General features: G+C 57.4%; 1 protein-coding gene across 4 annotated transcripts; it reads right to left on the bottom strand.

Moving 5' to 3' along the window:
- Positions 1–710: 710 nt before the first annotated feature.
- PRX (periaxin) lies at positions 711–14496 on the bottom strand (the record flags this gene model as incomplete). Of its 4 annotated transcripts, XM_081119770.1 has the most annotated exons (7): positions 711–4986; positions 5638–5834; positions 8525–8681; positions 10735–10860; positions 10984–11082; positions 11166–11209; positions 14439–14476. In XM_081119770.1, the coding sequence occupies 4 exons, from the start codon at positions 10759–10761 to the stop codon at positions 910–912; spliced, it is 4458 nt and encodes a 1485-aa protein (XP_080975896.1). In that variant the 3' UTR covers positions 711–909. The 4 variants fall into 4 exon arrangements, with proteins under 4 accessions (XP_080975896.1, XP_080975895.1, XP_080975897.1 ...); XM_081119769.1 differs by lacking the exon at positions 14439–14476 and having other exon boundaries at positions 11166–11231; XM_081119771.1 differs by lacking the exons at positions 10984–11082; positions 11166–11209 and having other exon boundaries at positions 14439–14496.
- Between the last annotated feature and the right edge of the window lie 328 nt (positions 14497–14824).

Here is a 14824-nt window from a genome sequence, read left to right as displayed (position 1 = left end):
AGAATGGGAGGAGAGTGGAGGGGTGGATGTGGGGGCGTCAGGGGGAGATCTGAAACTGGACAGCCTGTCTTGTCTTCTTAGTCATCTGGGGTATAGCAGAGAGATGGTGGGGGTGGGGGTCTGGAGGCCCTGGTGGGGGTTTAGGGGCTTAAACCCAGAGTGAGGCTGATCACCCAGGACCTAGTCCTACGAGGCAGCCACGTGTCTGGAGTGGAGGCTCTGAATCCAAGAGCCTGGAGATGGCCAGGAGGGGCTTTTTCCTGGGTGGGGCCCAGTGGACAGGGCAGTCAAACCAGCCAGACAGAAAAGCAGCAACAGGATGCAGAGGCGCTTGTTGGTGAAGTGGCCAGCAGAGGGCAGGTGGGTAGCAATCAGCCTGCTCTCTTAGGGCTCCTGGGGTTGTCCTGGCCAGTGCGGGGGTTCCCCAGGAGAGAGTCCCCAGCAGAGGGGTCCTGCCCCTGTGCTCTGCTGGGGAACTTCCCAGAGTCTTGCTCAGAGGCCCCTGGGATTTCGGAAGAGCTAGGGAAGGTCACCCTCCCACTAGACCCATCCCAAGGCCTCCCTGACTCTCCTCAGACCAGCAGTGGCCTGTGTCTCCCCACATAAGCTCCCTTCAGGCCACGCTCAAGTCCTCCCTCCTCCCTGTCCTGGGATTTTTTCCCTCCACACCTTCCCTTATCCCCTCCAAACACAGAGACCAGATACAAGGCTACCTCTGGATTATTTATTCACATGGCTTGGCAAGATACAGACACTCTTGCCAATGAGCTGGGCACCAGGCCTCCCCGGCCCTGCCCAGTCAGTGGCCTACCTCCCAGCCCTCTGAAGGTTAGTGCTGGTTATCTCACACACGAAACAAAGGGTGGGGAGTGGAAAGACGGGAGGAGAGTCTCCCTCTGCTCAGGAGCTTCAGATAACAGCAGTCTGAGTCCCCTCCAACCTAGTGGGGCCTGGAGCCCCTGCCTCCGAAAACCCCACGCTGGGCAGTCGGACCCGGAATCCACCCTCTTCTGGGTCCCTGCTCCCACTCCGGGCCTTGGGGCTTAGGGACACCCTGGGGAAGCGGAACTTGGGGGACTTCTCCCCACCAGGGGACTTGGAGGCTGCCTCGCCCTCCTGCCCCCGAGAGGCCTTGGAAGAAGTAGCCAGGCCCACTCGGGGCAAGCGAACTCGGAGGCGGCCTCGGCGACCAGAAGCCCCTTCCCCACTGCCCTCCTCCTCCTCCCCCTCGTCCTCAGGGCTGGGGGAGCCTTCCCCAGTGACAGCCTCGCCCTGGCTGAAGCCCACACGGGGCAGCCTGAGTTTGGGGCTCTTGGCCTTCTCACCCTCCTCAACCCCCTCCTTGGCCCGCACCAGGCCAAACCGGGGCAGCCGAACCTTGAGCTTGTGTCCAGCGTCTCCCTCACCCTCTGCCACCTGGTACTCGGCATGGCTGCCCATGGCAGGTGGTGAGAGCTCCAGGTCAGGCAGTGAGAGGTGAAAGGTTGGTTCGATCCCTGGGGGCTGGTCTCCAGGTCCCTCGACCCCAGCCCCAGCTCTGGCCACCAGTGTGGGCATCTTCAGCCTTAGCCCACCCTCTTCTGTGGCTGCCTCGCCCACCTGTGCCTCTCGGCTCAGCCCCATGTCCAGCTCAAGCTGGGGCACTGTCACAGTGGGCATCTTGAAGACGCCCTCTCCCACCAACAGCTCACCACCCTCCCCCTGGGCTCCAGGCAGAGACAAGGCCACCTGAGGCACCTGGACCCTGTAGACTGCTGTGCCCTCTGCTGAAGGAGCTGCACTCTCAATCTGCTGTCCCGAGGCACCCAGGCCAGCCTCACCAAAGCTGGTCAGCTCCACCTGGGGCAGAGAGATGCCCAGGGGCATCCTCAGCCCCCCTTCCTGGCCCTCAGTGCCTGCCTGCCTGATTGTGGACACTTGCAGGCCTGCCAGCTGTGCCCCACTGACAGCTACCTCCCCCTTCACCCCCACTTCCTCCTGGGCCCCCAGTGTGACCAGCTCTACCTCAGGGATCTTAAGCTGCCCAGCCATAAACTCTGCCTTTTCCCTGGGGCTGACACGCCCACCCTGGATTTCCACCTCCTTCCCCCGAGCCAGCCCAAAGGAGGGCATCTTCAGTTTGGGCATCTTCACCCTCCCATCCCAACCCCAGCCCTTGCCCTCCAATTCAGCCGCCCCTGGCACTAATTCTCCTGCCTCGGTGTCCCGGGCTCTGACCCCAAACTTGGGCAAGGTGAACTTGGGACCCTTGAGCTTGAAATCGGACCCTGCCACCTCCACCTTGCCTGTGGGCAGATGGGCATCCAGGCTGAGCTGTGGGATGGACAGATCGAGGGCGGGTAGCAGGCCTGCCTCCCCAACCCCTTTAGCTTCAGCATGGGTCCCCACCTGAGCCTTGGGGAGTGAGATGGCGAACTTGGACACCTTCATCTTGGTGGCTCGCCCGGCCCCCTCAGCCTCTGCCTTGGCCATCTTTGGCCCCGAGAGTCCAAACTTGGGCAGGGAGAACTTGGAGGTGGGTTTGACTTTCATCTCCATCACCTCTACCCGCCCTTCCTCAACTTCCACTGTGGGCAGCTGGGGAGTGACGATCTCAACAGAGGGCATCCGGAAGGCCACTTCCCCAACCCCTGCTGCCTCTTTGCCCTCTGCCCATTCCACCTTGCCCTCTGCCTGTGCTACCCTGCCTTCTGCCCTCTCCGCCTTGCCCACTTCAGCCGCTGGGACCTGCCCCTCCAGGCTGAGTGCCCTTGGCAGGTCCAGCTCCACTGAAGGCAGAGTGAGAGAGGGGAAACCCACACGAGCCTCGCTGTCCACCTCTGGCTGCAGACAGGGAAGTGTTACAAGCTTCCCTGAGACCTCGGCCCCTGCCTCCCCTGGCTTGCCTCGTGACGGGGACCCTGCCCTCCCTAACTTGGGCATGGTCATCTTGGGCATGGTCATCTTGGGCATCTTGAAGCCAAATTCCACCCCCTCTACCTTCTCTGCCCTGGCAGCTTTTAGCTGCACCTCTGGAGCCTTGGGCAGCTTCACCTCAGGCGCCTTCAGAAGCTGCACATCTGGGACCTTTGGCACTTGCATTTCTGGCAGCCCCACCTCTGGCACCTTTGGCAGCTGCACCTCTGGGAGGTGTACATAGGGCACAGCCATCTCTGGCACCTTGGGGAGCTTTATCTCCGGGAGCTTCATCTCAGGGAGTTTCACGTCTGGGACTTTAATCTCTGAGACTTTCGGCAGCTGCACCTCTGGGAGTCGCACATCGGGCACGGCCATCTCGGGTACCCTTGGGAGCTTCATCTCTGAGGCTTTCGGCAGCTGCACCTCTGGGAGTCTCACATCGGGCACGGCCATCTCGGGTACCCTTGGGAGCTTCATCTCTGAGGCTTTCGGCAGCTGCACCTCTGGGAGTCGCACATCGGGCACAGTTATCTCGGGCACCTTTGGGAGCTTCATCTCTGACACTTTCGGCAGCTGCACCTCTGGGAGTCGCACGTCAGGCACAACTATCTCGGGCACCTTTGGGAGCTTCATCTCTGACACTTTCGGCAGCTGCACCTCTGGGAGTCGCACGTCGGGCACGGCTATCTCGGGCACCTTCGGGAGCTTCATCTCCGAGACTTTTGGCAGCTGCACTTCTGGGAGTCGCACGTCGGGCAGAGCCATCTCGGGCACCTTTGGGAGCTTCATCTCTGAGGCTTTTGGCAGCTGCACCTCTGGGAGTTGCATGTCGGGCACAGCCATCTCGGGCACCTTTGGGAGCTTCATCTCTGAGGCTTTTGGCAGCTGCACCTCTGGGAGTTGCATGTCAGGGACGGCCATCTCGGGCACCTTTGGGAGCTTCATCTCAGAGACTTTTGGCAGCTGCACCTCTGGGAGCCGCACCTCAGGCACAGCCACCTCAGGCACCTTTGGGACTTTCATCTCTGACACTTTTGGAAGCGCCACCTCTGGGAGTTGCATTTCTGGAAGGGCTGCCTCAGGCACTCCGGGGAGCTTGACCTCTGGGGTCTTGGGGAACTTCACTGCAGGCCCCTTGGGCACTTTGACCTCAGGCGCTGAGACCCCAATGCCAAAGGAGGGCATCTTGATGGTAGGCAGTTTCAGCTTGCTCTCAACAGCGGCTTCAGGGGCAGTGGGCCGGGGCTCCAGGAGAGAAAGCCCAAAGCTGGGCATTCGAAGTCTGGGCCCCTTCACCCTGACCTCAGGGCTGCCCTTGGCCACCTTGACCTCAGCTACTTCCTTTGCTCGAGCCCCAAAGCGGGGGAAACTGAGGCGGGGCATCTTTAGGGCCACCTCAGGCACCTCTTCTTGGGCCTCCACCTCTGCACCTGGCAAGGCCAGGTCCACCCCTACAGTAGGCGCTGCTACATCCAGGGCGGGCACTGTCAGTGCTGCCGTAGCCCCTTCCCGGGTCTCCAAACAAGGTAGTGTGGGCAGAGTGGGTAGCGAGGGCAAGGTGGGCAGCTCTACTTGGGGAACCTGAATCCCTACGGCCACAGGCTCCACAGCAGGGGCAGCAGGGGCTCCAAGCCCAAAGGTTGGCAGGTGTAGGGCAAAGCCAGTGGCTGCTTCTGCTGCAGGGGCCTCCTTCCCCAGTCCCTTAGGGGCTGAGACCTGGGGGACACCCACCTCTGTGCTTGGCAGCCCAGGCCCAACCAGCTCCAGCTGGGGTGCTGTGAAACGGGCCCCTGCTGCCACCTCAGCCTCCGCTTTGGCTTTTCTGGGGGGAGGAGCAGCGGCAGCCAGCCGAGCTACCTGGGCCTCTTCGGCCACTTCTCGGACACGCAGCCGAGGCAGCTGGAGGCGCCGGCGGGTGGGAGCGGCTGGGACAGGACCCTTGACAGCCTCAGCTTTGAGGCCCCGACGCAGACGGGAGAACTTGGGGAAGGAGAATTCGACGTCAACGGGGGCCAGGTCTGCAGGGTACCCCAGGGCCCCAGGCACCACCATCTTCTTCCTCTTCACAGGGGACAGACTCTGGATGTTCTGGGGAGAGAGGAGAGAGGAGAGGCGGGAGGCGGTGGGACAATGAGGCCTGGGGTGGACAAGGGGAGCCCCGCCTGGTATTGAGCCAGGCTGGCGATGTGATGGACTGAACATCTTTCCCCAAAACACCATCCCCACTTCCTGCCTGTCATTTCACCATACTGCCCCTGAAGGCAAAGACGTCCATTTAGAATCTTACAGTGAGTCAACAGCAATGTAGAAACTGGGACCCAAGACTTCTAGGTCCTCCTCCAGGATTTTCCTCAATACCCTCATTCTAGAGATGGGGAAACTGAGGCCTACGGAAGAAAAGAAACTTGTCCAGGGTCACTCAGCAGTAAGAGAGGAGGAATCAGGCTGAAATCTGGCCTCCTGATGTGGAGTCCCCTAGTTCAGGACCCCAGCAAGCCTGGAGCTGAAGGTGAGGCTACCTTTCCAAAGCGGGTAAGTGCCCTGGTCTGGGATGGGTGGGACCCCCGCCCAGGGAGGAGTTTAGGGTCACAGAACAGGAGGCACAGAGTGGGATTAGCGTTGAGTTAGTGACAAGACAAGAGGGCAAGGGTGGCCCGCGGTGTAAGGGAAACGGGTTCATGGCGCAGAAACGGGATCGCTGGGGCAGTCCAGCGCAGGGGCCGGGCTAAGCACGCGTACCAGCTTGGCCACCTTGGCCCGCGGGCCCTTCATCTCGTAGCCAGACACGGTCCCAGGCCGCAGCGCCAGGTCCCCGGTGGGCACAGTGCGCTTCAGGCAGAAGGAGACCTTGTAAGGCTCGGCGCATTGCAGCAGACGTAGTGCGTCCTCATACTTGAAGTTCTCAAAAAACACGCGGGCGCTCAGCAGCTGGTCCCCTGCGGGCGAGTGGAGCGGGGCGTGGGCATCTCCCGGCTCCACCCAGGCCTGGCTCCTCCCACTTCCCCAGGAACCAGCACAGCGAGGCCCTGCCCAAAACTTGGCCCAGCCCAGCCCAAGCGCTGGATCGAGACACCAAGTTCCTCCCAGTTTGAAGTCGGACCACTTAAGAAGGAAGCCCCACCCCACGGCCTTAGCTCCGCCTTCCCCTGCAGGGAAAATCCATACTCACTCAGGCCTCGCCTGCCGCCTTTCCCCTCCCCTCCCCCATGCTCATATTTCAGGCTTTTTTTTTTTTTTTTTTTAACACAGTTAAACTTTTTATTTACAATATTCTCTTCATCTTTTGCCAGGTTTAAAAATGTGTACAGAGCTGCGAAGAATGGGGACATGGGATTATCAGGGAACTGTTCTGGGGAGAGGGCTGGGCATTGGAGTCTGTGACTGAATCATGGGGTCCCCCAGCCCCTCTCCCATGCCCCAATTTGGGGGACATCTGTCTTCAGGGTTCAGGGCCCAGGGCCCTAGCATTTAGAGGGCATGGCTGTCTGGAGAGGAGCTAGATCAGGCAGGAGAAGGGAAGGGAAAAGAATGAAGACTCCATGGGTGGAGGTGGGAAAAGGGACAGTCAAGAGGCAAAGTTCTGGGGAGCCAAGACCAGGAAGTCTGGATCTGGATGCCACTGGAAGACAGCACCCCACCCCTACTCAAGTAAAACCCTTCCTGACATGGTTCTTTTCCCTACAGGCTCAGGTGCCCTCTAGTCAGACACCTTACACATGGCCTTTCAAATTCTTCCTGCCAGTGTCTGCTCAAGTCCTGTCCCCCACTGTCCTCTCCATCTGCTCCCCAACCTGTCCCAGGAAGCCTTTCTCCCCTGCTCTCCTCCCTTCCACTCACCACCACTCCTTTCCCTCAGTACCGGCAACCGAGGGAAGAGGGGCAGCTCCAAGAAAGGGAATGGGCAGCTGAGAGAAGATATTGTTCAGACTGTTCTTTGCTCCCTTTACTGAAAGAACAGAATCAGAAGAGAACTTCCAGAAGCTTTCACCCCATTACTCACCCCCTGCTCCTGTGGTGATTTACTCCACTCTCCACCTGTTGCTAGAGATGAATTGTCCCACTCCTGGCTCAGGTCAATTCCTCCAGCAATTCCCCCATCTCCTTCCTACATCATTCATTTGTCCCTCTCTCCTTCCTATCAGCATATAACGTACTGATATTTCTTACATATGAAAGGTTGTCTTGACATCACTCCACCTGGAGCTCCTGCCCATTTATCTCCTAACCTTAATGGCAAAATGCACTGAGTTGTCTAGCTGCATTATTTCTACTTCTCCAATCACACTTCTGACACCCCATCCTAGAACCCTGAACTGCTCCTCTCAAGGTCCCATGCAGTGACTCTCTGTAGCCAAGTCGAATGGTCAAGTCCCAACCTCCTGAGATGGTTCTTCCCCATCCTCCTGACCTCTTAAAGACACACTAGCCCAGAGCTCAGGCCTTAGACCCCTCCATCCACATGCTCTCTACTCATCCCTTTGGCAAGCTCATCCAGATTTAGGGGTTTAAAAGTCATAAATATACTGACAACTCCCAAGTGTATCTCTCCAGCCAGCACTCTCCCCTCCATCCTAGACTTATATATCCAACTGCCCTTCCATATCTCTACTTTCATTTCCAACAGACATTTCTCATTTAACAAATCCAAACCGTTCTCCTGGTCTACTCCTAATACACTAGTTCAACACGGTCAATTCTCCTCCACTCACAACCCTCCCAGATTAAAAGCCAAAATCCTCACCGTGGCCTATAAAGTCTTCTAAAAACATCCCTCCCTCTTACCTCTCTGGCCTCATCTCCTAGCCTCCACTGACTATTCCATCCATACTCGCCTCCTTTTTGTCTCTCCAACAAGCCAGGTACACTTCTATCTTGGGGAATTTGCACTGGAATGCTCTTCCAGATGGCCATACAGCTCCTTCCCTTATCTCCTTCAGGCCTTTCCTCTCTTCCTGGCTCACCCTATTTAAAAATTCAGCTTCTTCCCTGGCATCTGTAGCACATATTGCCTTCTAACTTACTATATAGTTTACATTTTTTGCTCAAATATGTCTTTCCCCACTAGAATGCAAGCCCCATAAGTGCAGGGTTATCTGTTTTGTTCACTGCAGTAGCCCAAGCACCTAGAATAATATCTGGAAATAGAAGGCCCTTAGTAATAGTTGTTGCATGAATAAATCACATCAGTCTCATCCACGTTACCTAAGACATTCCTTACTAAGCTACCCTCCCCACCCCTCCAAGTTGTTAACTCCACCTCTTTTCTCCAGCCCAAACAACAAAAACAGTAACTAGCACTTACAGTGCTTACTATGTGCCACTTAGCTATGTGCTAAGTGTTTTCAAATGCTGACTCATTTAATCCACATAATAACCCTATGAGGTAAGAACTACAATTACTCCCAATTTAGGGATGAGAAAACCGAGGCACGAAAAGATCACAAATCAACTGGTTCTGACAATGAACCTCCACAGCCCGCTAAGGAGCAGGGGCAAAGCCAAAACAAAGCCCCGCCCCCAAGCCCTTAACCCCGCCTCTTGGTCGCCCGCCAAGCTAGCGACCCCGGGCGGATTCCTAACCCCGCCCCCGCGTAAAGGCCCCGCCCCATCGCCCCGCCCCACCCACCTTCCTGCAGGCTGAGGCTCCTGGCCGCGGGCGAGTCCTCGCGCAGCTCACGAATGTAGATTCCTTCCTTCCCGCCGCCCGCTACGTTGATGCCACTGACCCCAGTCTGCGCCTCCGTCTCCACGATGATCTCCACCAACTCCGCCCGCCTCAGCTCCTGCGGAGGGCGGCGAGGGGTCGCCATGGCACGTCAGACGTCGCCCAGAGCCCGCCATCGCGCTTTAAAGCGTCTCTGAAGCCGGCCCTTAGGGCACATGCCCCTCTGCGAGGCTCACGCAGGTCGTGCGGGGCCAGCCACTCCGGCATCTCCCCTTTAAGGAAGCCCGAGGGCCGCTCGTTCGGGGGGTTCGAGGAAAGGTTCAACGGCTCGGCCGGGCTCAGGCGGCTCGCCGCTCGCTCTGCCGGAGCCCCTGGGGAGGGGGCGGCTGAGGAGAGGCTCGAGGGAACCTGGGCCGGGACTGGGAGGCGGACCTGAGAGAGGGGGAGGGGCTGTGCTGCCGAGGGGGCGGGGCCAGTCCTGGAGGGCGGGGCGGGGGTGTGGAGAGCGCGAGCGGAAACCGCGCGCCGCCCGAGCCGAGAGGCCGAAGATAGGAGAGAGAGGGGTGTGGCTGGAGTGGCCGTGTGGCCGTGGGGTGGGGCCCCAGAGTCTCAGGAGCTATGGGGAGGGGCTTTACTAACAGCAGAACAAGGGTGGGGGTGAGGATGGGATTCCGAATAAAGGGCTGGACCCTTAAGTGGTGCGGAGTGGAGGGGCGGGGGTGGGACTGACCTTGGAAACTTGAATGTGTGTGAAACTGTGCCCTATTGTGGACTCTGTGACCCCAAGACCTGCAGAACGCCCATGGGAGAGGGAATCCAGTGGAAGGGGGGATGCGTGGGTAATGAGTGGTGGCCCAGCAGACGTGATATTCCTGGTATTTACTGTCAATGGTGCTGATCTGGCCCTGGCCCAGCTGCAGGCTGTGGGATTCACATCTGGGCTTCCCAGAATAGTCCGTGAGAGACCTCAGTTTCACAACTGTCTAGGAACTCAATCCACTGTGTGTCTCTGGGAGAGAACTTTGCCCTCTCTGGGCCTGTGTCCTTGTTGTAAAGTTGGGTGCCATGGGTGTACTGGAAAGAGTCTCTGATTGTGAGCTGAGGACCTGAAACAATAGGCATCCAAAGGGATATATTGGACAAGGCATCCAGACTGGCACAGACTGGAGTTGAGCCTAGGACTACAGAGGGGAAAGCAGGTCTGGGACTGATGCCCCACAGCAGTGGCCCTGGGACTAGCGGGTTGGGCAGAGAAGGGGTAAGAAGAGTTGTGGTAGGGGCAGCAGGGAACAGCGTGACCATCACCCCCCCCCCCCATGCCCTGGGCTAAGCATTTTATGTGCAGGATCTCATTTTACCCTCCCACAGCTTGGGTAATCACCAAGGGGGACTCAAAGGTGCAGAGAAGTGAAATGACTTGCCTAATGACACACAGCAAGTTAAGCCACTGGGCCTCAAGTTCAGGTCTGTGACCTCAGAGCTCATAGACTGTTCAGTAGGCAGTGACCTCCCTGTAATTTACCCCGCTGCCTGCCACTCCTCAGCTAGTTTGGCTCCTATAAAAGTAGACCCACTCTGTGCCTGGCATCTGGTAGAATGCAGTCAATGCCAGTGCTTTATCTCCTTAACAGTGACAGCAGCTAACAGTCAAGGAGGCTTCCTAGGCACCAGGCCCTGTACAAATGGCTTATGTGAGCCCTCAACACCTGCAAGGAGGGACGGGGGGGGGGGGGGGGGACGACCACACATCACATTTCACCAATGGGGAAACAGGGTTAGAGAGATCAGGTCACCTGTTCAGGGCTGCACAGCTCAAGTGGTAGGGTTGGAATATAAGCTCATGGGTCCAAAGCCTGTGTCTCAACCCTTGCATTATTCTGGCGCTTCCAATGAAGGGTTTCTACTCAATTTTCTTTAGTTCATTATTAATATAACTCCATTCTGCTCCAGTGAATTAGCTGCTTTGAATCTTAGTCTGTGCCAGGCACTGTGCTAAGCACTTTACATGTGTTAATTTTTTTTTTCCTCACAGCGATCCATAAAATAGGCCCTGTTGCTATTCCCATTTCTTAGTTGAGACACAGAGAAGCCAGGAAGTGTTTCCTTGCTGCCCTAGTCTGTGCCCCCACCCAGGCCCCACAGTGCCCCGTGGAGGGTGTGTGGGTACTCACCTCAGCACTCCGGCTCCTGACCTCCATGGCGCTGCCGGGAGTCACCGGGGCCCCAGGCTCCTGCTTCCTCTCTCCCTTCTGCTGCAGGACCAGCTTCAGTTCTGCATGGAGCAGCTGCCTCTGAGCCTGCAGGAGACAGAGATGGAGGTCTGAGGCCAGGGGAGGTTGAGGGGAGGAGGTTGGGCTTAGAGGGAGTGGTCGAGGTGCTATCAGTAGAGGAGAAGGGCCCCCCGCCAGCTATCCTCTCACCTCTGCCTGGGCACAGGCACCCCCTCCTAACAGGAGCCTAGCCTGGCGTGCTGCACAGTCGTCTGCGGGGCTTGCACCCTTCCTCTGGGCTCTTGCTGCCTGCCGAGGAGAGACAAGGGCATGAGGTTCCAGGCAAGCCAGGGAGGGGCAGGGAGAGGCATGTGGCACCAGCCAGTGCTCACCTCAGGGTCACCTCCAGCTCCTTGGGCCTCCTGGGTCCGGGTCTCTAAGAAAAATAACGTGACCATTACTGCCAGCTAACCCCATGGATTGCTTCCTGAGTGCCTGACCCTTCTGTGCTCTGTCAATACTCCATCCCCATAGTGCAGGTGGGGAAACTGAGGTTCAGCAGACCTTTACCCAAGGTGACACAGTTGGCCAACAAACTAAACCTAGAACTGACTCCTAGGCCTGTCTGTCAGCAGAGCCCCTGAGCCAAACACCTTGGCAGACCAAAGGGGCCAACTTCACTATAAAATAATTAAACCATTCCATGTACTCCCAGTGGGCAAATCACCTCACCGCGCTGTGCCTCAGTTTCCTCATCTTTAAAATGGTGAGAATGAGTGCAGCTCCCTTGCCGGGCTGTTGGGAGGGTCAAATGAGTTACTAAATATAAAAGGTCAGGCACATGGAAGTTACTTCACAAGCATTTGCTGCTGTTACTACTAAGAACCTCCTGTGGTACTGATCTTTCATCAAATGTCCCACAGGGGTTACTGCATGTGGACCTCAGAACAGCCTTATGAGTTCAGTACAATTATTGAGCACATTTCAAAAAAGATACCTGAGGCTAGGAGAAAGGAAGCCACCTGCCTGGGTCATAGACTTGAACTTGTCTGAAAGCTCCAGCCCCTTATACTGATCATAACTAATGGGTATTGAGTGCTCACTCTTGGCAGGTCCTGTGCTAAGACCTCTACTTTCCACCTCACTGCAGAAAACCCTAGCCCCTCAGAGACCCCAAGAACCTTGCTCTGGGTCACACAGCACAGGGAGGAGGTAGAGCTGGATTCGCATGCAACATCCCCATAGGCCTCCTGGGGAAAAGGGGTTGGGCATTGTATGTCCCCTATGCCCTCCCACTCTGGCCTTGACTTCCCAGCCCCCACCTGGCATGCCAACATGCCAACCCCCACTCCCAAGGGAAAGGTCAGGCCTCACGCGGCACATTCCCTCAAACAATGGCCCATATGCTGTGCCCAGTCACATTCCGCCTCTGCCCACCCATCCCCAGCCGCACAATGGCCCTTCATAGCCCACCAGTGGCCAGGAGAGAGGACACAGGGACCCCTCAATGTTCCAGTTATACCCACCCCATTGGCTGGCCCCCCACCATGTCAGAGGGCTCCTCTCTGGCTCTGCTAGAGGTCATGGTCTCTGTGTCCTTCCCTGGCCTTGCCTGTCAGCCCCAAGCCCCTCCGAGTAGGGTTGGCTTCCATCTGGGCATTTCCTCTGAACTGGGCCCTGTGTTGGCACCATAGACCTTGTAATCACCCTGGATGCGGTGGCTGTTTTAGGGTTGGAAACAAGCTCAGAGAGGGGAAGTGACCTGTCTGGTGTCACACAGCTAGGATGTGTGCCCTTGACCCCAGTTCTGCACCTTAACTTGCATTGGTAGCCCTGAGCACTGGAGGAGGCCCAAGGAGCAGGGTTGAGCAGGAGCAGGAAGGAGGGGTTTGTGAAGGCACCAGAAATGGGCACTTTTAGAGGGACCTCCATGGTGCCAACCCCAGTCCAGGCAGGCACTTTATAGACGGGACCTCATGGTACCCCATTTTACTAATGAGTAAATGAGGGTTGAGAGGATATCACAGCAACAGAGTCGGGACTGAAACCCAGGTCTAAGAAGCTAACTGAGTCCCTGATGCACCACAGCATCCAGAGTTGGGGGTGGAAGAAGCTGGTCCTTGTGGGAAGTAGTGGAGATAGAGGAAAGGATCTCCTGGGCCACAAGCTCCCTCCTCCAGGCAGGACATCAAGGGTCACACCCATAAGCTCAGCAGTGGTGGGGGCAAGAGAGTGCCCTCCTCCCTCCTCCCTGCCCCGCCAGCAACCAGCCCAGGTTATATTTAGGCCCAGCTGTGCCCTTCCGGAGCCACGTACCCAGCCCCTGGGGTGGGGTGGGGTGGGGGCAGCTTCGGAAGGAAGCCTACCCCACCCCGGGCACTCTCTGTTCCCAGCTCTGCCCATCCTACTAGGCAGGGGAAGGAGTGGGGAGGTTCCTGGGGGGACCCCTGACTTGTGTTAGAGGAAGATCTAATAGGCTCCCATGGTGAATCAAGACAAGGCAGGACCCTCCACATGCCAGCAGCCATTTCTTGAGCAGGTCCTTTGGTGCTACCCTGGTACATTCCTGAGCTTCCAGAATTCTGAGTCCCCATTTCTTGAGTACTTACTATGTGCAAAGATCCTTCCCTAGATCACTAAATCCTCACAACACTTCCCTGAAAAGGGTACAACCTAGATGGTCACTTAAGATGCCACTCATGCCCTTCAGAGCGGCTGCAGTGAGAGGCCTGGGCCCTTTAGCTGGGCTGGGCCTGCTGAGGAGTACCCCGGTGCACCCTCTTGCCCTGCAGTTCACCCTCTTACCCTGTGGCTGGTGCCAGCCTCCTTAAGGACTTCTCCCCACTAGGCGCCTCGGTTCCCAGCTACCAGCGATCTGGCTCCCTCAGCAATGGGAGTGGGATGTTGACCGGACTGATCCGGGTCCCTAGATTGATCTGAGGCCTTCTAGTGAGCCTGAGCAGTGGCCTGTGGCAGCCTCAGTCAATCCCTGCTCCTGCACTTCTCAGGTTGGAACACTGGGGCACGGTATTTCACCTCTCAGGGCCTCAGTTTCCTCATTGCCAAATGCAGCCAATAAGAGTAGTTCTGAATATTGATGAGATACTGCAGGTGCTTAGAATACTCCAAACATATAGTAGGCGCTCAGGTAATATAAACTGGTCTCTGGTAGCAAGTGGGAGTGCGGGCTGTGCATTTCAAAGTATCTCATATCCAGCCTTTGCTCACCAGTGGCCCCATACTCTCCCTACCAAAGGGGAACTCTGGGTGAGAAACAAAATCCAGTTTGAGCATGACCTCACACCAACAGGATCACTGCTGCTTCCCCAGCACACTATTCCAGGACCAAGACACCTGCTCCACCCAAGGCATACCTGCCCCAGCTCTTTCCCAGCAGCAACTTATCTACCTTCCCATCAGCCCTGCGAGGTGGCCTTCAGCAGCCCATTTTAGAGACTGTAAAGCAGAGGCACAAAGGGTGAAGTGTCTTGCCCGAGGCTGCTCAGCCAGAAAGAGGGGTCTGGCTCCAAGCCTGTGCCTTCAACTCCTACAACACACTGCCTCCTGAGCCCCAGGCACCCTCCCGGCACCTCCCAGGACCCTGGGTCTCATTCCCGAGGCTTAGCGGCCTGGCCAGGAAGGGAACCCGCTGGCTGATCTCTTACCACTGGGCCTCCAGATACCTCGAGAGCTCTCGGTCAGTCTGCTCAGCCTCAGCCCGGGCCTGGGGGGGAAAAGGAATGGGGAGGGGGAGGAGGGAGACCCCAGCCATTGGCTGCCCGGGCATGACATCACCAGGGGGTGGGGGTGGGGAAACAAACATCCCCTCTCCCAGCTACAGTCACTGGCCAGGGGGTGGGGAGCCACAAGACAACTGCCACTCCCTTGCCTGGGGTAAGACTGCCCCCATGAGCCCCACTCTTGGGATTTGCACATTTCTACAGCCCCTTGGAGATTAAGCACCCCACCAGCATGAGTTCCTGGCTTCCAGAAACAAGCTTGGGGCCCCTAAAATAAACTTGCACTCCCTCTCCCGCTCAGTTAGGGTTCA

This window comes from Miniopterus schreibersii (genome assembly GCF_964146895.1).
Source record: "Miniopterus schreibersii genome assembly, chromosome: 18".
Taxonomy (NCBI): Eukaryota; Metazoa; Chordata; class Mammalia; order Chiroptera; family Miniopteridae; genus Miniopterus; species Miniopterus schreibersii.
The sequence above is the reverse complement of the archived record's forward strand: the minus strand, read 5'-3'. Positions and strand labels throughout refer to the sequence as shown.